The 22,536-nt window shown below is 34.1% G+C and overlaps 1 protein-coding gene across 4 annotated transcripts in view; it reads right to left on the minus strand.

The window, feature by feature from the left end:
- Positions 1-2,202: 2,202 nt before the first annotated feature.
- The window catches only part of BTBD8 (BTB domain containing 8), a 78,620-nt gene continuing 58,286 nt past the window's right edge, over positions 2,203-22,536 (minus strand). For 3 of the 4 annotated variants that reach the window (XM_087447568.1, XM_004420851.3, XM_087447581.1), the window contains 9 exons: positions 19,482-19,664; positions 18,469-18,606; positions 17,119-17,248; positions 14,595-14,656; positions 9,401-10,106; positions 9,064-9,151; positions 8,511-8,650; positions 4,368-6,695; positions 2,203-3,074 (listed from right to left, as the gene is read on the minus strand). In XM_087447568.1, coding sequence (XP_087303694.1) covers positions 2,605-3,074; positions 4,368-6,695; positions 8,511-8,650; positions 9,064-9,151; positions 9,401-10,106; positions 14,595-14,656; positions 17,119-17,248; positions 18,469-18,606; positions 19,482-19,664 — 4,245 coding nt within the window. In that variant the 3' untranslated portion in view covers positions 2,203-2,604. Of the gene's footprint in view, positions 3,696-4,367; positions 6,696-8,510; positions 8,651-9,063; positions 9,152-9,400; positions 10,107-14,594; positions 14,657-17,118; positions 17,249-18,468; positions 18,607-19,481; positions 19,665-22,536 lie in introns of all 4 variants that reach the window. The other variant, XM_087447574.1, reaches the window with a different exon arrangement.

Below are 22,536 nucleotides of genomic sequence, written 5' to 3' on the forward strand. Positions count from 1 at the left end.
TTGGTATGGATAATTAGAGTTTTTGCAATCTCATGTAAACTATGTATAAAAGCATCTTTTAAACACACTTCTATTTTTATTGATCTGTAATACACAATCTAAGTAAAAGCAAAGTACTTTCCATATATGTGCATCTTAAAGACAAGTCCCCTGGCCTACACTTCCAACCAGATTGCAGCCATTAAGCCCCTTCTACATAGCAATTCTGAAGCAGTCACTGAACATTACTTGCCTTAAGAAGCTTTCTCTAATCTTCTCTTCCTGACAAGCTTTTTGTAGCTTCTCCCTCCAGGCTTCCACAACTCTGACCCTATACAACAGTTATCTTACCAAATGATGGTAAGAGTATGTTATTTCTCTTTTAGTTTCTTCCACTAAGGTAGCTCATCCAGGGTAAGGATGCCACATGAGTTTCCTCATGTGTAAAATAAAGATGATAAGAAGACATATCTCATAGAACTGTTGTGAGAATTAAGTGTGTTCAGGCATTTTTAAAGCACTTAGGACAGTGCCTAACATATAATAAGTGCTAAATAAATGTTAGCAATTATCTTTCAATATATGTTTGTTGAATGATGAAGAACTAGCCCAAGGAGTCCCACAGCAAACAGACTGGTAGATGCGTCGTTCACAAAAGAGCACGATAAGAAAACACACGTCCTGAAATTACCTAAGAGGCTACTATTTAAGCAAAATGTGTTCCCTACTACCTATTTGCAGATGTGACATGAAATTGAGTAGCTTTTTGATGTCTAGTAGTTTAAGAAGAAAGTTTTCAAGACCTTGAAATTGGGAAAGAAATGAAGTTTCAATTATAAATTTGTGAACTTCTGAGGTAGTTTATTATAAATAACACTTGAAACAATTTCACATTTGGAGAAAAAGAAAACACAGTGCCTTGGGAATTGGTGTGGTTTCTGACTCTATCATACATTCTTTATACTACAAACTATCTATAAATGTATTTGTTCTCAGTTTTTATGATAAAATCAAATGAAGTGTGGTATATGGTAGAAATAACATCAAACTGAAATTAAGGAATATTGGATTCCAGCCCACAAATTAGCTGTAGGACCTCGGGCAATCTTTTAATTCCTCTGCTAAGCTCCAAATTCCCATCCAGCTCTAAAATACAAAGTTCTTATAATACTATATTTTAACTTCTTTCTTATATGGTTTTTCCCCTCACTAGAACCTGAACTCTCTTTTTTGGGGAGAGGGGGCAGGAATCAAACTTTATTTATCTTTGCACCTGAGTACCTAGAACTAATGCCCGTTTCTCGACTGTTTGAATGAATGAGTGCCCCACGCAGAGCTTCTAGTTAAAAAGGCATGGCAAATTTATGGTATAACAGGTTAGTAGCTAATGTTAACATAATTAGATTATTATATAAGAATAAAATGATTGTGTATTAACATGATTGTTGATATTCAATATACAGATTCTCTCTATTGTTGATCTTTTGTTGAAAACTTTGTTAATTTAGAAAAAGAATTCTAAACCAAAAGGTTTCCTTACTTCTGACATATTTCAGTGAAGTTATGAGTTAGTTACAAACTTTTGAGAGACATTAATTCTACTAAATCTCATCATCCTAAGGGCAACACTCACCATCAAGTAGGTATCCAAGTGTTCACTCTCCAGTAGCATTTTGTAGAAAAGATTTTTATCTTTGCTTTGCTACCAAAATTACAAACTGAAAGACAATCTGATCAAGGAACTAGAGTATATAGATACATGGAGAAAGCAAACATACACATACCCACACACATACACGTGTGCACACACGTGCAATTAACTCAGTAACTCAATTGCCTCCTGTACCCATTTTCAAGTTAGTGCAGGCTTATTGCAGGTTCAGTTCCAAAATATCTCTAATATGGAACAGAAAATGGAGAGTTAACTAAATTAAACTAACTAAAAATTAACTAACTATAAAGGGAGTCTACATAGATAAAACAGATGCACAGTTTTCCCACTTCTTTTGAACAAAGGCAGATGTGTCTCTCTGAATGTATCCAAAAACAGAGTTACAGAGGATTCCATTTTTCTGTTTTAGTAACAATGTGACTGAAATTTGAGATGCCTTCACTCCACAATTTCCTGGACCTGGATTGTGGAAAAAGCGACTAATATTCAGCTATGAGCCTCAACCACACCCACCTGAGTTTGCATGTTATCACAGATTAACTCTACATAAATTGACACAAGCACAATAAGTTTTTTATTGTTAAATTACTATGTTCCCATATGCAGAGCAAAAAGTAAAGGGACTGATCTACTTGTGCATTCACATTTTAAATTCTTGAATGATAAACAAATCATCAGTTGGGAAAGGAAAACTCAAGGAAGGGTTTCCTTACAAGTCTTCTAATTTCTCTAATAACTAAGAAAACATGCTCGAAAATTTTAGAAAAACACTTTTTTTCTGCATGTGATATCATATTAATCAATAAACTATATTTACCTCAATAAACTGGAAAGACTCCCTCAATATTAAGGACAGTCTGTCTCTGGCTAATGCAATCATCTTCTGGATACAATATAAGCATCAAAAAATAAAGGGGTGGCAAAGTTCAAAATTTTCCAAAGTGTTAATACGCTTAGTGCTGAGTTTCCAGTTCCAGAATTGTCCATTCCCCTTGGGGTGAACAATCTTCAGAGGAAAAACTAGCCATGGTGATGCTTGCTGAGGAATCATCGAATGGAGAGGTCAGTTCACTCCATCTGTTCAAAGTGTCAACATGTGCTTTACCCTGAGGTTTTGAGCTGTCTCGTGCTAAAAGTAGTGTCTGATTGATTAGATACTGTGCTAAATTTAAGTCTTCAGGAACAGAATTTGTAATATTTAAGTTTGAATCCTGTTCAGAGAGCAGTTGCTTTAATAGTGTCCAATCTTGTTTTGCAAAGTGTTGATCATCTTCAAAATCCATGTCTGTAACGTGTGTTTCTGATTCCATTTTCTGCTCAAATGCTTCTATTACATCCATCTCATATATTGGAGAAAGGGTTTTTGAAGGCCGATGGTCATACATGTAGGTTTGTGCCAGTGTGTCACAATCATCTATGTCTCCTGAAATAATTCATAATACTACACAATGTAAAAATTGCACACGTTGGTACCCCTCAGAGTTTTGTAGAACAATATTAACACAATATAATGGTTATAGTCCAAAAAAACACAAAGAATGAGAAAAATAACATTTATAAAAAATTAACAAGATTTTTGAGCTATTTTTTTTTTCTATGTTAAAAAAACCTCAAGGATAATGTTTAGCAGCAAAATCAACATCAGCAACTAACAATAATTCTCCATACTTTAATTTGAAAACTCATGATACAGAAAACAACAGAAATTATTTAAACATAAACATAGAATGTGCACATATATCTAATTCACTACAATAGAAACTTAAAGAGAAAAAAAGACATGGTTACTTGATGGTGACTTTTAAGGTAAGTCAGTTCCAAAAGGGGAATAAATACATTTTATCTGAAGTCTTTCTTGTATATTGCACATGCAAAGGAGGATGCAAGCAAGACAAACAAAAAAGTACAACTTTAAAGAGCTCCCTATTCTTGTGATTTTGCTGAACAGGGACTATTGATCAGTATTTTTCTTAGTTCTGATATACAATAGCTACTCAGTCAGCCACTATTGCATATTTTCAACGTGGGTCATTAATTCAAATTACTGTAATAAGGAAGACAAACACACACAACAATTAGACAGGAAATCATCTATACATATGAAATAAGCCTGGGCTTTTTTCATATATTATCATCGCTTCTAAATATAATCTCTTTTAGGAAAGTTATCTTTTTACTCGAAAATTTTAGAATAGAATTATAGTGACCCTCAAAGTCTTAATCTCTGTAAAATGTATATAAATTATAATAATTAATCTAGTTAAAATAATTTAGTGCTTTTAGTTACATATTATTATAGTTATTGCACAGCGCTCTTAGATATATATACTAGCATAGTCCATAAACATATCCAATGTATAATAAAATTTCTAATAGTCAAGAATTCCTATGTTAAATTAGACATGAATAACTAAATAATAGCAAACTAAGTTTTTCTCTTTACTCTTTCATGTAAAATCTCTTAGTAGGTTAGCTCTAATAAATAACCAAAATTTTTACTAGATATTAATTCTGAACTAGGATTTTAAGTGAACAGTAAAGAGTAACAAGCTAATTTTCACATTATTAAGAATTTAAGTTTTCATTTAAAATTTGAATCTGTTGCTTAAGTAATTATTCTATCTAACTAAAATATGACATTCAGGGCTACGTACCACTTTAAAATTCTATAAATTCACTTTCTTATGGGTTTAGCATTTCTATTTCTGTACATTACCTGCAGATAAAGCAATATTAGCTTTTTCAGTAGCTGTAGAATGGCTCTCTTTCACTTGACCTTCCTGAGGCAGAAGTTGACTCCAACAGGAGTCCAGAGACTTTGTACAGCTGCTCTTTGGTATGTCAGAATTGGGTTCTCTTTGATGAAGCTCCAAATGACATGGTCTTTCTTGAGATTTTATATCACTATCCGAGAGTTTGCTGCGTTGCTGAAAGTCATTATCCACATCGCTTCCACAGTTTACTTTTTTAGCTTGTGGAAGAAGCTGTCTGCCTTCTTTGGACAGGATGCCTATTGTGTACTTTTTTCCTGTGGCTGAAGCATGCTGTTTATCTTTTCTTGAACAGTCAATGCTACTAAGACCCAAGAGAGAGCTTTCATTTTTACATACACTATTGCCTTTATCTTGTTTACATTCTAAGATACTACCTTCACTTCCTTGTGAGTATCTGGAATAGCAAGTCCTTCCATGATGTTCATGAGAAATGCCATCAAAAACATCAGAAGGTGAAAGAGAATCTACTGAAGGCTGAAAGGGAGTATGGACTTCCCCTTCATCAGACCCTAGTTCTTCACATTCATCTACTGAAAGTAAAACTGACCTTTTAAAATTTTTAGTTGCAGAAAACTCGCGACTTTCATTTTCAGTTGCATCTTCAAAAGCTAAGTTAATTATTCCCTGAAACTGCTGAGGAGCTGAGTTAGATATAGAGAAATTTTCTGTAACATTTTCAGCTTCAGATCTTTCATCTTCCGTTTCATCTGCTGAGGAAGAAACTTGGTCTACTTCCTGAGCAAACTGGACACGGCCTCGTAGAGTATTTTCTTTTCCCCTAGGGTGGACTGCTGTAGATCGAGACCAAATTTCTGGCCTTTTCTTAGGAATCTCATCATCACTTGTTGAATTAACTTGGAAAAGATCATTACTACTTTGCCTTTTCATTTTCACTTCAATTCTCAAGTTACTATCATATATTTTTAATTCTTCAGGAGTACTGGTATCACTGCTACTTCTTCCAAGAAAATCATGGCACAGCATAGTGCCACATTTAGAAATACCTCTGTCATTTGACCCATCATCATCCTGAGATCCTCCAGCATCATAGTCTTCAGATCTGGGCTTTATATCATCAGAGGATGTGGTAGCACTGCCAGTGTCAGATTCAGGACTCTCTTTCTGATGCAGAACACTGGTACTCAAATTCCAGTGACTCATGAATGGACCTTCTGGAGTTTCATGGTTCTCTGGAGTTTCTGTTGTTTCCATATCTTTAGGAGAACTTTTTCCTGATATTTGTTCCATAAAACACTTGGAAGAAATATCAGAGTCTGCTGTAGCATGTTTGTCTTCATTCATAGCAGAGTCATCAGACAACTGAGGAGGAAGTTTCTGTTCTTCTACATGAATTTTAGATTTTCTGTCATCTTGAACAGAATTTAAAGTACCGTTTGTCCTTTCAGGAACACAAGGTAAAACATCTTTCACACATTTAATGCTTAATTTTTTGTTTGTATCTTTTCTCCCTACTTGCTTCTCCCTATCTGATACTGAATGGATTTGCTCTGCACTTGTTGAGTCTAAATCATAAACTAGATTAGAGTTCAAGGAGTTTTCATTTGGATTTGAAATCATGGCTTTTAGGGCAGTGGTGCTATAAAATTTTGGACCTACATTATCACTCCCATCAGGATGACGACATATTTTAGCTGTGTTGCAATGATCTATTTCTTTGTGATTGGAAAATTTCATTTCACTTTTATCTGAACAAATCTGTTTTGATTCCAGTTCATGTTTTATTGCTTTATCCAGACTTGAAATATTTTGGCATTCTAACACCAGCTTCTCTTTTTCTTGATTGTTTAATGGCTTTTGTGGGTCAGGTTCGCATGATGATTGGAATGCTTCTGTACCATTGATTTCAGATGTGAGATTACTTAGAGGTTCGTGAGATTTCTGTTCAGAAACATTGCCTTTCTTATTATTATCACATACATTATGAAGCATACTTTTTTGGACAACAGATGTTTCACTTTTTAAAGGTCTTTGAGAAGGTTGAGTCTTCAGTATAGCCTGTCTGGGAAGCATTTTCTGTTTTGAATCTTTATTATTCCAAGTTTCACCTTTCTTAGATTGACTTAGGGTTTTAGGCATTGCCACTATTTTTGCATTAACCTTAGGCAAAGTTGTGTGTCCTTGCTTGACGATTTTTCTCTTAGATGTTTGTTGATCTGTAGTTGTAATGTGGCCCAATTTTGTCACATTTTCATCAGACTGCCTTGAAGAGACAGAAGATTTTACTGAATTTGGTGACTCCCCTTGACATCCTAAAAAAAGAAAATTCAAAAATATAATATACCTTCCAATTTGTGAATGAAATTCAATCTTTGTTTTTAAATTACTTTAGAAGAAACAAAATAAATAAAACAGTGACATGGTAACATATCTACAATCAAATGGACAATTATAGATTAGGAGTTAGTGACATGATAAAATAAAAAAAGAAAGTATTTTTCTTTTTTTTTTTGTGAGGAAGATCAACCCTGAGCTAACATCCGATGCTGATCCTCCTCTTTTTTGCTGAGGAACATTGGCCCTGAGCTAACATCTGTGCCCATCGTCCTCTACTTTATATGGGACGCCACCACAGCATGGTATGACAAGCAGTACATCGGCGCATGCCAGGGATCCGAACCCGAGAACCCTGGGCCGCCGAAGCAGAGTGCGTGCACTTAACCACTTGCATCACAAGGCCGGCCCCCAAAGTATTTTTCTATTACAAACATAGAGAGGCTATTCCAGTGTCTTAGTAAAATTATTAAAATAGGATCTTTCTTCCTCAAGTAAAGAGCCTTGATCCTTATGCCAGAATTGGATTTGCATAAATATATGGGGGTTGAACAATCTGATTTTCTTATACCAAAAGAGCAGGAAGGGTCTTCCCTTTGAAGTTTTGGGAGAAAAAATGACTGTTGCACACAGCTGAAAAGGAGAATCAAGCTAACCATAAAACAGAAGTGTTGAAATTGCTGCAATTTTTTCCCTCAAACATGAACAAAACTAATTTATTTCTCATAACCAGATCACTTTTATTGTAGTTCATTAGGGTTAACAACTTAGATATGCAGTGGAAACTAAAACTGGTAACTGGAGGGAAAGAGGATTAATTTTGCGAAGCCATTTGTTTACATTGGTTAAAGTCCTAGAGATGATGTTTTGAACATTCAAATTTGTCAAACAGAATTAGCAAATCTTTTAAATTGTTTAATCTTTAGCTATTAACAGAACATGAATAATTTTTCTCTGGCTTATTTTTAAATTTATTTTCAGTATTAATTCATTACCTAACTCAAAATTATTTTTAGGATTTTACAAATTGCTCTTACTATGTGAATGCTTACTGCATAAAGCAAATTAATTTTTAAAATCAGTTATTATGTTAGCAAATTATGCAATTTGATTAGTACTCTCTTCTTTCTTAGAACATGGAAAAACAACAGGCACAGCACAGATTCCAGAGGGAAAATTCTTCCTCCCTATGTATTACAGCTCTCTAGACTCTACCATTACTTTTTTTTTTAAATAATTTTATTAATTTTTTCCCCCAAAGCCCCAGTAGATAGTCATATGTCATAGCTGCACTTCCTTCCAGTTGCTGTATGTGGGATGTGGCCTCAGCATGGCAGGAGAAGCGGTGCATTGGTGCGTGCCCGGGATCTGAACCCGGGCTGCCAGTAGCGGAGCACGTGCACCCAACCGCTAAGCCACAGGGCTGGCCCTACCATTACTTTTTAAAGAGCTCTTTAGTGCTGGTTTTGCAGATGGAATTCCTAGTCCAAAGTTATCAACAAAACTTTGAAGAAACATGGGCATAATACATAAAAGGACCAGAAATGCAGATAAATGAGTGACTCCCTTAATTATTTCTCTCACAAAAGACAACAAACCAAACTCATACCCTAAAATACCAAAATACTTGTCTGAAATGTAAAAGTATAAAATCTCATCCCTATAGCATGAAACGAATGTAAAATAAGTGAAACCACGTTATATTTTGCTTATTTGCTGCTGAAGTTCCAAATCAGAGTTCTGCTTATTCAATTTAAACAAGGAACTAATACCCAGGACTATTTCAGCTTTACCTTGAGTTTTAGCAAGATTAGATGGAGGATTCTTGGTCCTCTGCTGAGCTGTAGCACATCCATTGCCATTTCCTCTTTTCTTTAAAACTGCCTGAGGTACTGGGTCACTATATCCTTTGCTAGTGACCTTCTTTGGCACACTAAGAAAAATGATCACATTCAGTATTACACCGAGATTCCAACACATGAGCTTTTAAAAGACCCATACATGAAATATATTTTTTCTCAAAGAAATAAAAAATAGAAAATAGAAAATTTTCTATTTTCTGAAAATAGAAAAACCATATGTTCATAAGTCTTTAAGTTTATAAAACTGTAGACCAAGTATAAAGCAATGCAGAATCAAGTGCCACAAGTGTAAAGTGTTTCTCTATCATTTTGCATCAATCATTTTGCATAAATATACTGATTTATTTTAATAAGAAGTTTTAAAATGTCATTGTGTAAATGCATTAAATTTTCTAACAGAAGAAAAACATTTAGCTAGAAGTTAGTATATAATTAACTTTCACAGAAAGCTAATGAATAGGTAAAATAATGAATGAAGACTTACCTGTTATTTATATTAGTTTCTTGTTTGTGAATGCTTTTTTTATTGGAAGTTCCATTGGTAACTTTTGAAACAGGCTGAGGTTTTACTGCTGTAAAGTAAGAAAAAGTGAGTCATAAGACAGAACACTAAATGTGTAACAATTATGTATAAATTCACTGGTCAGACACTAAGCAAAATTAAATGTCAATGTAGGAAGAACTGTGTTGTCTGTTTGTATGAATACATGTAAATAAATACTTTTTGGCATTTGAAACTAAATAAAAGTCCAAACATAGGTCATTTTCTCTAGGAACTTTAACTGTCAGCAGCTATTAAAAATGAGAGTGCTAAAACCCACCTACAGTGGAAGTTTTGGTACTTTCTACACTGTTTTTCACTGTCTGTCCTGGAGACTCACAAAAGGGCAGTTTATGACCAGACGGCTTTTCTCCTCCTATTGATCCCTTTTCTTTTGGTTCATCCAGACATTCAGTGGAAACCAACAGTTCCATACTTGAATTTGTAGATCTGCTGGAGGGTCCTGCGAGGCCGAGGCATGGAGAATCTTTTCTTGTCACTTTCTTCAAAGGCTTTGCTTTGGCTTGCACATTTAAGTTTCCAGCAAGTACCTTGGGTCTGGCACCTGTAATTTGCCCTTCCTGATTTCTCACTCCTTTTCCATTTAATGCATTTTTCTGTCCATTTGCTGCTGCTGTTGCTGATCTTTCCACAGCTTGTCTCGGTGACATGTTTGCTGACTTTGCGTTATCACTGTTTTCTGCGTTGGGCTTTATTATAGCTTTGGGCTTTCCGGAAACATTTTTTCCCCTGGTTTTTATTTCTTTTGTAATCTTAGATGCTATTTTTGTGCCATCCTTTTCCTTTAAATCATCATGCTTCAAAGTTTTATTTATAGTATTTCTATTAGTACTTGAATGCCCAGATGCTCCTAATCCATCAGATTTCATCTTTTGATTAGTAGAGGGAGAACTCCAACACTCCGCGTTATTTCCTCTCCAAGATTTGTTTTTTATAACACCAGAGTCAGAAACTTGTCTCCTTTGCTACAAAGAAGAAAAAATACTTTGTAACTTGACTGAAGTCTTTGACATATAATACGTTATGTTTTAATAAGCCAGTTTTTCAAAGAGGTGAAAACAGCGAAGTTCATATTATGATTTAGGGCTACTCAAAACTTGAATTATCTTTGACCATTTTGAGCAATACTTTGTGTCTTTGATCATATTACCTTAATCAAATCTGAAATACAGAATAAAAAATTAAAAGGCAATACTATTTTGAAAGGCATACTATTTAACTTTATGAAGTTATGGTAGAGATTAATACCTAAAGGTGTCAGGATGCCTTGGGTAAATGATTACATAAAAATATCCAAAATTTTTTGAGGGCCCACTCCCACGTTCTGTGCTAAACCCTTTCCATACCTCATCTTACTTAATCCTCACAAGACAAGAAACTGGCGATTAAAGCAGGTATGTGATTTACCCAAGGTCACATGTTGATAAGGGATGGATGAGGACTTGAGCTCAGGATTTACTGCTTTAAGCAGGTAGTGATCTATATGGCACAATTTGAGAGACATTATAAAGATTTTCACCAAAAATTCTCTCTTCAACCCTATCCCAAATAACCATAAATTTTATCGAATTAATCCTCTGTGGTAACAATTGTTTATTTCTTGGAGTCCTCATTAAAGAAGGGGCAAAAAAAAAAGCTCCTAAGAAACATAACACATTACATCTGAAAAGCTGGTTTTTGCAAGAAACAAGATAGTAACAGTACTGGCTGTCTGGAGGATGTGGAGGAAAGGGTCCTAAAAATAGCTGAAATAGGTAAAAAGGGGAAAATAGAAGAGCACTGAAGACAAATGCACCTACTTCATCATTTTGCTTAGAACTAACCTTGATATGGAAGGAAACAACAAAATTTTAAAAACTGGTAGGGATGTTAGAATAAAGTTTTAAAATTATATTGCTATTCTTTATGTAAATACTTTTTCCCCTCCTTTTGGAAAGGTGTATGAGATTGCAGAGGTATGAGCAGAGCCTGTGTTGTCTTCATCTTTATATCCCTTAGCACCGTGCCCATCACATCCTGGGTATTCCAGAAAATGTAATGAATGTTGTTAAACCTGAGAATATGTTGATATACAGTTCAAGGTCTAATTATTTCTAAATATAGAAAGATTCTAATTACATTAAAACGTGTCTGAGATAACATATATACATGCGTTGTGTATTCACATACACACATACACAGACACTATATACATACATACATAATAAATAACCTGGCTAAATTTAGGAAAAAGCTAGGTATGGTAATAAAAAATCCTTAGATTCTTGTTCTAGCTTTGCCTCTAACTGACTTAGGATAATTAAAAAGTTATTAACATCTCTGGGCCTCAGATTATGCATGTTTAGAGAGTGGAGACTGGTCCTCTTCAGTGCAGTGTTCTGGGATTCTATGTAAAATTTACAAAGTTTGGGCGCCGGCCCCGTGGCATAGCGGTTAAGTGCATGCGCTCCGCTGCTGGCGGCCCAGGTTCAGATCTCAGGCGCGCACTGACACACCGTTTGTCAGGCCATGCTGTGGCGGTGTCCCACACAAAGTGGAGGAAGATGGGCATGGATGTTAGCTCAGGGCCAGTCTTCCTCAGCAAAAAGAGGAAGACTGGCATGGATGTTAGCTCAGGGCTGATCTTCCTCAAAAAAAAATAAATTTATAAAGTTCAAATAGGCTTGGTCGTTTTTTGTTTTTGTTTTTTCCTGAGGAAGATTCACCCTGAGCTAACATCTGTTGCCAATCTTCCTCTTTTTTTTGCTTGAGGAAGATTAGCCCTGAGCTAACATCTATGCCAGTCTTCCTCTATTTTGTATGTGGATTACCACCACAGCATGGCTGATGAGTGGCGTAGGTCTATGCCCAGGATCCGAACCTGGGAACCCCGGCTGCTAAAGTGGAGCATACCAAACTTAACTACTATGCCACGGCCGGCCCCTGGGTCCTCATTTTTTGTTTTCTTGACCAAATCTTAGCTCAAAAAATAATATTTCTCTATTTTTAATACATAAAACCAGGGAGACTTCTGATTTTAGACCTCTTTCCACCCTTAAAACTGATCCTACCTAATTTATTCTATCTTTGATTCTACCTATTATGAACCATCACACTATGGGTGAGATACACAGTATATGGGGTAACTATATTCCTTTAGAAATTTCACATCAACATAGCATAGCACGATGAGAATTCAATGCACATATACCCATTTTGAGGCAGTTCTCTGATCTACATCTGCAAAGTTTACATATATTTTTTATATATAAATAGCCAACTGGCAATAGTCACCACATGCTTTTCACAAAAATGAAGAAAAAGAAGGCAATCCTCCAGAGCCTTCTTCTTAGACACCCTTTTGGTTTCTAGTATTATTTCTTTCTTTTGTTTTTTTTTTTAACTTTTTATTACAGAAGAACTTAAACATAATCAAAAGAAGACAGAACCATATTATGAATCCCCATGTATCTACTATCCAGCTCTAACAATCATCAACTCTTGGCCAATTCTGTTTCATATATAACTACCCCCATTTTATTCTGAAGCAAATCCCAGACATCATATAATTTTATCTTTAAGTATTTCGGTAATAGCACTCTTCTTAAACCTTTTTCTCTGTCTTATCTCATTAACTTTCTCCCACCTCCAGAAGATCTCATCTCTTTTCGGAAAACACATTTATTCATTCCACACTTACTGAGCACTTACTACACACTAGATAATTCCACATAAATTATTTCACTTAATTTTCACAATAATCCTGCTAGGTTTTATTACTCCATTTTACAGATAAGCAAACTAAGACTCACTGATGACACAGATAATAAATGTGAAGTCAAGATTTGAACTCTTCTGATTCTATGTCCAGCACCCACTTCAGTACACCACTGCCTTTCTGAGGAAAATGTATTACCCTGTTTCCTTCCTACTGTGGGTAACAGTATAAACTCTTGGACTGTCTGAAAGTCAGGAAGATAAGGAAGAGCAATGAGACTTTGCTCTATTTTGCTGAAGGCAAGAAAGGAGGAAAAGCCTGGCTGGTACCAGTTAGTAGAATAGGAGGAAGGAAGGCAGGCAGGCTAATTCCTGGGAGCCCTAAAAAAACCCACAGGAGATAATATGGAACAAGTACATAGAAAAAAATGTTCTAAGGTATTTATTTCCTAGAGTATGTTCTGTGAAACTGTATAATATGCTTTAAAGGGGTCGAGGGGGAGTCTAGTGATGTTCCATGGTTATAAAATTTGGGGAAATTTTGGGTAAAACAGAATTCAAAACTGTTCTTTATTATAGTGCTTTTCAGAGCTTTTGAGGTGCTAATGTGCATCATCAATCTCTAACAGGAACTATGGCGTGTAGCAATTCTCAAATGTAGTTGATGGTAGATGTCCTTAGGTGGAACATATGATGGAGCTGGTACACTGTGGAACAGACTTTGGGTAACAGTCCTAGGAAGTTTTTGGAGTTGTGTGAGTTTCTATCTACTGGCTGATGAGGAAGAAAAGATTTCCTATTCTACTCTGTAAGGCAATATGTTCTTTGCATTCCAAACTGGAACTCTCAACATATGTCTCCATATCATTGTAATACACATATTAGGTTAGTACAATCCCACACTTCCAATATATATTTGATTAAGTGTCCATGTATAAGTTATCTTGGAACTCTAACCATCATTAATAACATTTTGGGGAAAGAAAATGTATTTCATTTTATAACAACTACACCAAGTAACTTGTGTGTGTGTGTCTGTGTGTGTGTATGTATGTGTGTGGTAAGAAACAAATAACATAAAATTTACCACCTTAACCATTTTTAAGTGAGCAGTAATGTTAACTACATGCACCCTGTTGTGCAAGAGATCTCTAGAATGTTTTTATCTGGCAAAACTAAAACTCTATACCCACTGAACACTTTTCCTTTTCCTTGTCCTTCCAGCCCCTAACCACCATTCTACTTTCTGTTTCTAAGAGTCTGACTACTTTAGATACCTCATATAAGCACATCAACTACTTTTAAAGTAAAACACAACTATATTCTTGGTACTAATTGTCTTTTTCACACAAAAAATGTATTATATGAATTAAAATTTTAATATAGAGAAAACTGGGACAACTAAAATCTTCTTTTGTAAGAAGTAGGTTAATTAGAAAAACAGACATTGAATTAGGTCTAGAATTCTAGATGCACTGGAGTAGCTCCAATGTTAGTTGCCAAAAAGGTTTTCAAGGAAATAAAAAAAGGTAGACAATATTTTACTTCCTATGCCAGCTAGATATCAAAAATTTACATCACTTAAAAATTTACAAAATGTTCACTCAATTAAAAAAAGACTCAAAATTATTTACATTAAGAAATAGCTTTAATTAATGAAAGAATAGATTTTTAAAAATTACTCTGAAATATAAAATAATAAAATTTAAATTTTTTGTTATCTTTTCATTTAGACCTATAAAATTTTAAAAGTTTACCTGAGAGCTACTGAATATAGGCTTTTTGCCAAGTCTTCGATCATCACCTTTGTCAAATGCAGCTGTAGAAAGAAACAGCAATTTATTTTCATAGGAAGCATTATTATTATTATTATTATAGAAGTAGAGGGAAAATAGTAAACTAGCAGGAAAAGGTATATTTCATTGGAAATAACTTTTAAAAAGCTGAAACCAATCTGGCACCCATGAACAACTCCCTATTATATATTAGAATTTTTGTTAAAGAACTTCATTTCAATCTCATTTTCTTGTCCCTATGGATTTTATGTAATTAAAATTAATAAATGAGAAATGTAACAATCTCACAGAGAAGATTCATACATTTACCAAAAAACCCAGAATTTTCTCAAGCCGTGAAATTTTAGAGAAACTGGTTTCATTTAGTTAGTTTTCCAAATTTCAAAAAATTTCAGATTGTGGCAAATGTAATATTTTATAAACAATATGAAGAAATGTTTATCCTAAAAAATGTAAAAATACTCTGTTGAAATTAATTACAAATATTTTCTAGTTTTGCAGGCATATCAGAAGGAAGGAGGAGAGAGAAGAGAAAAAAATAAGGTTCTGTTGAAAATAAAACAAGAAACAATCCTGAAACCCATATTATTCTTTTTAGAATTACATAAAAATTCATTTTATAGATTAGATTTATATGGGAATTACTGGGGAACTCATGTTTATATTCTTCAAATAAGAATTTGAATGATGTCAGGAAAATATATAGGAATAATGGCCCAAGAGCTATAAATATAGTTTAGCTAATGTATTTCTTCCTTTTGAAGGTTATGGGACTTAAAAATATTTTTTGAAGAAATATATACAATCTCCAAAAATTATTTGATTTTTATTAAAATAGCTGATGAAAAATATATTAAATTATCTGTAAGCCTACCATGCATCTTCTACTATCTCTATTCCATAGGATCTGTGCTATAAGACAAAGCAGGATCCTAGACATGGCATTATAAGTACTGATTTGTGGTTAGCAAATGACTCTGTGCAATAATATACAGGAATAAATTAATATAAGATTTTTCCCAAAGGTCAGTAACTCAGACTAGAACATAAGAAATGTTATAACAAAGACAACCTAGAATCACTCCTTTATCTGGGGTTTCCCAATGCAGTAATTACGCATAAGTCAGTACTCATTATAATTCAACATCTTTAAGATTTAAAAAAATTATTTTTACACTGATATAATAGATTGAAAAGTTCTTTTTGACAATTTGCTGGATTACTAATAATATTTTGTTTTGGATATGTGTATGTATTGTATATATGTGTGTGTGTATTTACAAATATTTTTAATTAGCACTTTGAAGAACTGAGATAAAGAACGTTGTTTGAGGCAAAACTTAATTATAAAATCTTCTAAAATGGAGAAAAATAAAGTTTAGTACCAATCAGAAGAGAGTTGAATGGCACTACTCATGGAATGCCGATCTGATCTTATTTTTTCACATTGTACAGATTTTATAGTAAAGATAAACTGTCATCTAAAAATCAGTACAGAAATGGTCACAAGGAAAACATTTCCAATTTCTAAAGACCTTTTCATGATTTTTGTTGTTTCATGATTTTATTATTTTGTTGGAATTTCTTTGAAAAGTGTTCTTGAGATCACATCTAGCTACACTAACATGTTATGCTTGTAACGCAAGACAGAACAAATCATATTCTGACCAAACCATTAGAGAATTTAACACATCTATGAACTAACAAGAATATGTTATATTACATATGGCTTCCATGTTTTATAGTACAAAATTGTTTGCTTCATAAAAAATAGTCTCTTAACTTAAAATGTTTTTAAAAGTACACTTGCTGAATCTTCCAATATTTTTTCTAAGGCACCTGCTTTAACCCAAAAATAGTCATGAAGCCATTTTTAGTTCCACACCCTCAAAATTTTATTTTAATATTTTTGAAACAAAAATATATTCTGAGCAATATACATCTTTTGTTTAAAGCTAATGTTTCAAATGGTACCTATGAAATGTCAGATACCACTGTGCAGCTCCTGAGGGACACTCTGCAATAGCACACACCATATCACTGAACCAATCAATTGTGAAATAAAGCCACCTAATCTATGCAAATCCATAAGAAATGGTACCTTATGCAAAAGATGGAAAGGCAAAATATATTTTAAAAGGGAGAGAAAGTATGTTTGGTAATCTGTTCTATGTGAATTACATTTTCCTATACTTCTAATCTCTTTATAAGAATGCTTGTAAGCAAATTTGGATGGAACATTGTTACTAATATAAAGTAGGATTAAAAACTGGTATTTATACAAAAGAAATGAGTTTTGTTTCCTAAGAACAGCAAAAAAGTATGATTTATTAAAACTGCCTAAACGTACCATCACTAGTTTCAATTAGCAAGATATGATCGAACAGAAGCAAACAAACGTTAATTCTACCACTTATTAGAATCCTCTCAAAATATCTCTTGTCACAAAGATTATAAGAATAAAAAAGTCTCAAGGCTGACATACCTGCTTGGATTTTCCGTTGGTCATCTGTGCTCATCAGCTTCCAGCTTTCTGTGTGACGAACAGCATAGAAAGACTGAACCAGGAAGATCCACAGCTTATCACGCAGAGCTTGGATCTTGCACGTAAAACCCTGTGTTCAAGCAACAAATCAGCAGCTGGTGAGAGCCACATTGTCATAGCAACCAGTCATTATTCCTTTCTGAATCTACTTACTCCTAAGCTAGATCAATGATGTCATCACTTAGATTTTTAAGATCTACGGGTACATGTTATTTATGAAAGCCACCCTTCAACAACAGAATTTTATAGTGAACATGAAGCTAAACCTTATCCTTTCAACCAAACATTATTTTAAACCACCAATGGCCTTTACATGAATACCTTCCACAGCCTTTTCAAATCAACTATGACATTACAAGGTCAAATACTCTATGCAATAGTAACAAATATGATAAAATTTTTTATCATTCTTGTTGAACAAATATAAAATGTCAATAATTTGCAATTAGTTTATTAATTACCATTGATTAAATGCAATTAAAAATAAGTAATATATTAATTTCACTTTTTCCCCAGTTAATTCAATTTTGTTTTTTTTGGTTTTTTGTTTTGTTTTTTTTTGTGAGGAAGATCAGCCCTGAGCTAACATCCATGCTAATCCTCCTCCTTTTGCTTGTTGGCTCTGAGCCAACATCTATTGCCAATCCTCCTCGTTTTTTTTTTTTCCCCCAAAGCCCCAGTAGACAGCTGTATGTCACAGTTGCACATCCTTCCAGTTGCTGTATGTGGGACGCGGCCTCAGCATGGCTGGAGAAGCGGTGCGTCGGTGCGCGCCTGGGACCCGATCCCGGGCTGCCAGTAGCGGAGTGCATGCACTTAACAGCTAAGCCACAGGGCCGGCCCTAATTCAATTTAAATATGATTTTTCTGAAGACAAAAAGGAATTAAGAATATATTATAAAAATAAAAGACACTGATGATTAAAAATTCTAAAAAATTCTTAAAAATTCTATATAAGTTTCATTTTTAGGAAATTTAATGTAGTGAAAGGGGAGAAATACTAAAGTTACACTGTACCAATTAATATTGGTAAGTACCAAACTATGTTTAGAATCTGGCAGCCAAACTGTCAAACTCTAAACTTTTATAATAAGTCCATTTGGAGGTCAATGAAATTTTAAAAATCTTGTATTATAAAAAATTCCAAATATATAAAAAAGTAGAGACTATAACCAACCCCCAGGTAGCCATCATCTAGTTTCAATGAACCATGCAACATTTAAAGTGTGCATATATTTTAAAATCGTTCAAATATTATATCATTTTAATGAATTTTATTACACTCAATACCATTTCCTTGGTACTGTCAGAGTTCAGTAACGTGTCCAGCGCCATAAGAAGAGAGCAACTATTCTCAGTGGTAATGTTTTCTTCAATTGCTTTTAAAATTTTGTCCAACAAATCAGCTGTGCTGCTCATTGCTTGTGACTACAAAACACAGAAACTGATATTTAATAGGGATACATATAAAATGTGTAAGAAATGTGACAGTCTGGCATAACAGAAGACCAATCATCATAACTAACTGTATGAAGTCAATCAGAAATCTTATTTCCTTTGTTAATAACAATATAATTATTATAACTATATAATTATAATAACTATTATTAATCCCTTTTCCTTTATTAAAAATATCTGCATACACACACACACACACTGTTCTTAAGAGCCAAGTAGTATAAGAACAGAACCTAGAAATAAGTAATAGCTGTTCTTTATTCAATAAGTAGATTTTTGTTTGTGTGTGAGGAAGATTGTCACTGAGCTAACATCTGTGCCAATCTTCCTCTATTTTTTTTTACATGTGGGATGCTGCCACAGCATGGCTTGATGGGTACATATGTCCGCCCCTGGGATTGAACCCTGGGCCACCAAAGCGGAGTGCACGAACTTAACCACTATGCCACTGGGCCGGCCCCTCAACAACTAGATTTAAGAGAAAATGGGTCCCCAGTAAAAGAGAGAATTTTGCATGGACCATAACTGTATTACCGACCAAAACAATATCTTTATGTCTTTGGTTTCTAAAATATGGCTTATGTTGACTGAGGGCTAGAGTTGGCCAGAGTTACACTGTGCCTTACCAGGACACTCAAATCTGCCCCCTCCTGCCTTCATTATCTTGTGAACCAAAAATCCTGTCCATCACTGCATTAAATCCTATGCAAACATGCCATCTGCTATGGAATTTATTTAAGTCACACTCATTTAATCCAAGGCAACCTGCATTTAAAACTCTTACATAATTATAATCAGAACACAAAGATGGGACTAAATATAGGATATAGTTTTAGACGTAATACCTGTAAGAGAAGAGCAAAATTTTCACTGTGAATGATCTTGGAGAAGCTTTCTACAATAAATGCAATACATTCTTCTTGGAGCTGAGATGCCATAGTCACTGCTGCCTCTGTCCACTTCACTCTAGGTAAACTGATGATTAGCCTGTCACTTTCCATCAGAAGAAAAGCAGCATTCTTATCATTCTTATAATTTAAAAAATATTGGGGAAAAAAAGTTAGATTACTACTCATAAAATAACTTTCTAAGCAAATAAAATGCTTTTGTTTTCTTGTGATGTTTCCTGCACAAAACAAAATTCCAGGTAGCTACTATCTTTGTCATTAGTGTTACATAAAATACTTAATTATTCATTCATTCAGAATTATCCAAAAGGGCAAACTTTGCGCTGGGAAGAAATCACCTTTAAAATATAGCTAAAACAAACCTTAGATTAAAGTTATAATACAACTACAAAGAAAAACTTGACTTCCGTAAGATTTTCACTACTGAACTAATTTTTGTGCTTATAGATATCATTCATAACTGCATGGCTACACTGACATAGCCTTAATTCTTTTCTGACTATAAAATACACGTTCTTTATTATACATTTAGAAAGGCTAAAAATTACTTATAATCCCCAGTGATTTTCTTCCTTATCTCCAATTAGGTAAGACTCTTCTTTTTATATTTTATTCATTTAATGATAATTCATTTTTATATCACTAGAAAAAAAATGTTCATGAATACTGATTTTTATGGAAAATGGAATGACAATTCACAGATACCATGTGCTCCAAGGAAAAGGAAAATACGGTAACTCATAAATTACTATATCTTATTCATGTTTGATTTTCTTAGAATAATCTTAGTAAATAACTATTTATTGAATAAATAGTCACCTGATAGATTACAATAGATTGAAAAGCATGGCCACAAATTCTTTGTAGCTCCATCCATCAAAGAGGTGGAATCTATTCCTTGTCCCTTGAATCTAGAGTGGCCTTTCCACTTGCTTGCACAAGCAGTGGCGTTGTGCAAGTTCCAGAGCCTAGGCTGCAAGAAGCCATGCAGCTTCTGTCTTTACCTTCTTGGAATTCTGAGACCACAAGACCATAAAAAAACCTGGTAAGAAAGACCACATGGAGCAGGAGGCTCAGCCTCTAACCCAGCCACCAGCTGAAGGACTGAGCTCAGGCAACAGCAGCAGAAGAATCACCCAGTCAACCCAGAGAACTATGAGAAATAATAAACTGTAGTTTTAAACCACTTAGTTTTGGTGTGGTTTGTTATATACCAATAGATAATCAATAAATCTGAAAACAACAGACTGAAATCCTTGACTTAGGCTCCATGATGTAAACTTTACACACCCTCTGTATCTTTCAGATTTCAACTCAAGCACTACATGTTCCCAGATCCCTTTACCTACATCAGATTCTTTCTATACATGCCATCAGAGAACCTGTCCTTTTTCTTTAGAGCATTTAATTCACTTGTATTACTCAATCATGAACATAACTATTTGTGTAATACCCATCTCTCTCACTAGTCTGTATGTTTTTTGAGTATGAACCCCACGTCTGTTTTGGCTCACCATTGTATCCCATAGGGCCTAGTATAGAACTGGATCATAGGAGACACTCAAATATTTGTTGATCTTTTAGCATCATCAGAGACTGAGAGTCTATAAGTGAATTTTTAAGCAAAATTAAGTTTAATCCTTGAACACATCAAAACTTAAAATTTCACCCACTTACCAAGAATTCTTTTGAAATGTATTATATACTTCCTCTGCTTAAAAAAAATCATATTTTGCTATAATTCAAGTCTTTTTTTTTCAGTACCATCATCCTTTCCTCTTCTGGTGACTTCCTGAGTAACTGCAATTACTAAGAGTTTCAGGCAACAAGCCCAATTTGCTCTACTACAGGGATTATTCTGGTAGTAGAGCCAAATGTAGGGTATTCAAATAAACTTGGCAGGTATCTACAAAGTGCTTACTACATACATAGTGTTATGTGCTCTGACAGTAATATTTTTTAAAATACAGATATAGAGTATACCTGTCATAATTTAGCTTGCAATCTATTGCAAAACTAAAATATGGACATAAATGATAACATAGGTGGTATGTAATCTTATTCCATATTGATCTGAATATATAACATTAAATGTTAGCGTAGCCTGAGGTTCAAAGAAGGAAGAAAATGTAATACTTCTAGACCAAACACATAAACTTTAATTCAATAGTTAATATGACACATTTCAAACTTCAAAAATATATAAAGGGCATTACTAAGAAAACTCTCCCTTTCCTTTCTGTCCCCAAGCCACCCATTTTCCCTCACCCAACCAATATTATTTATTTTCAGTATCTTTCCAGAGTTACTTTATGTATATACAAACAAAAATCATGTAATTTTCCCTTTATTTTACTCAAATGGAGGCATTAATATGCACAGTACTCTGTACTTTGCCTTTTACACTTAGCATACATCTTGAATGTTTTTCTTATCAGAATATAAAGAGCCTTGTAATTGTTTTCATATCTATGTCATAGTCCACAATATAGATATACCATAAATCATTTCAACCAGTTCTTTACTTACAGATATTTATGCTGTTTCTAATTTTTTGCTATTACAATGTGGTAATGAATGACCTTGTAGATAACATTATTTCACACATATTTGAATATATCTATAGGAATAGATATATTCCTAGAAATAGAATTGCTAGGTCTTGGAAGCAACCTAGGTGCCCAACAAGGGACGAATGGATAAAGATGTGGTATATATATACAATGGAATACTATTCAGCCATAAAAAAGGATGAAATTTGGCCATTTGTAACAACATGGATGGACTTTGAGGGTATTATGCTAAGTGAAATAAGTCTGAGTGAGAAAATCAAATACCGTATGATTTCACTCATAAATAGAAGATAACAACAACAACAACCAAACACACAGAGACCGAGACTGGATTGGTGGTTACCAGAGAGGAAGTGGGGAGGGATGAGGGTGAAAGGGGTGATTAGGCACATGTGTGTGGTGATGGATTGTAATTAGTC

The sequence above is a fragment of the Ceratotherium simum genome, chromosome 2 (genome assembly GCF_057802395.1).
Source record: "Ceratotherium simum simum isolate JZ-2026a chromosome 2, ASM5780239v1, whole genome shotgun sequence".
NCBI lineage: Eukaryota > Metazoa > Chordata > Mammalia > Perissodactyla > Rhinocerotidae > Ceratotherium > Ceratotherium simum.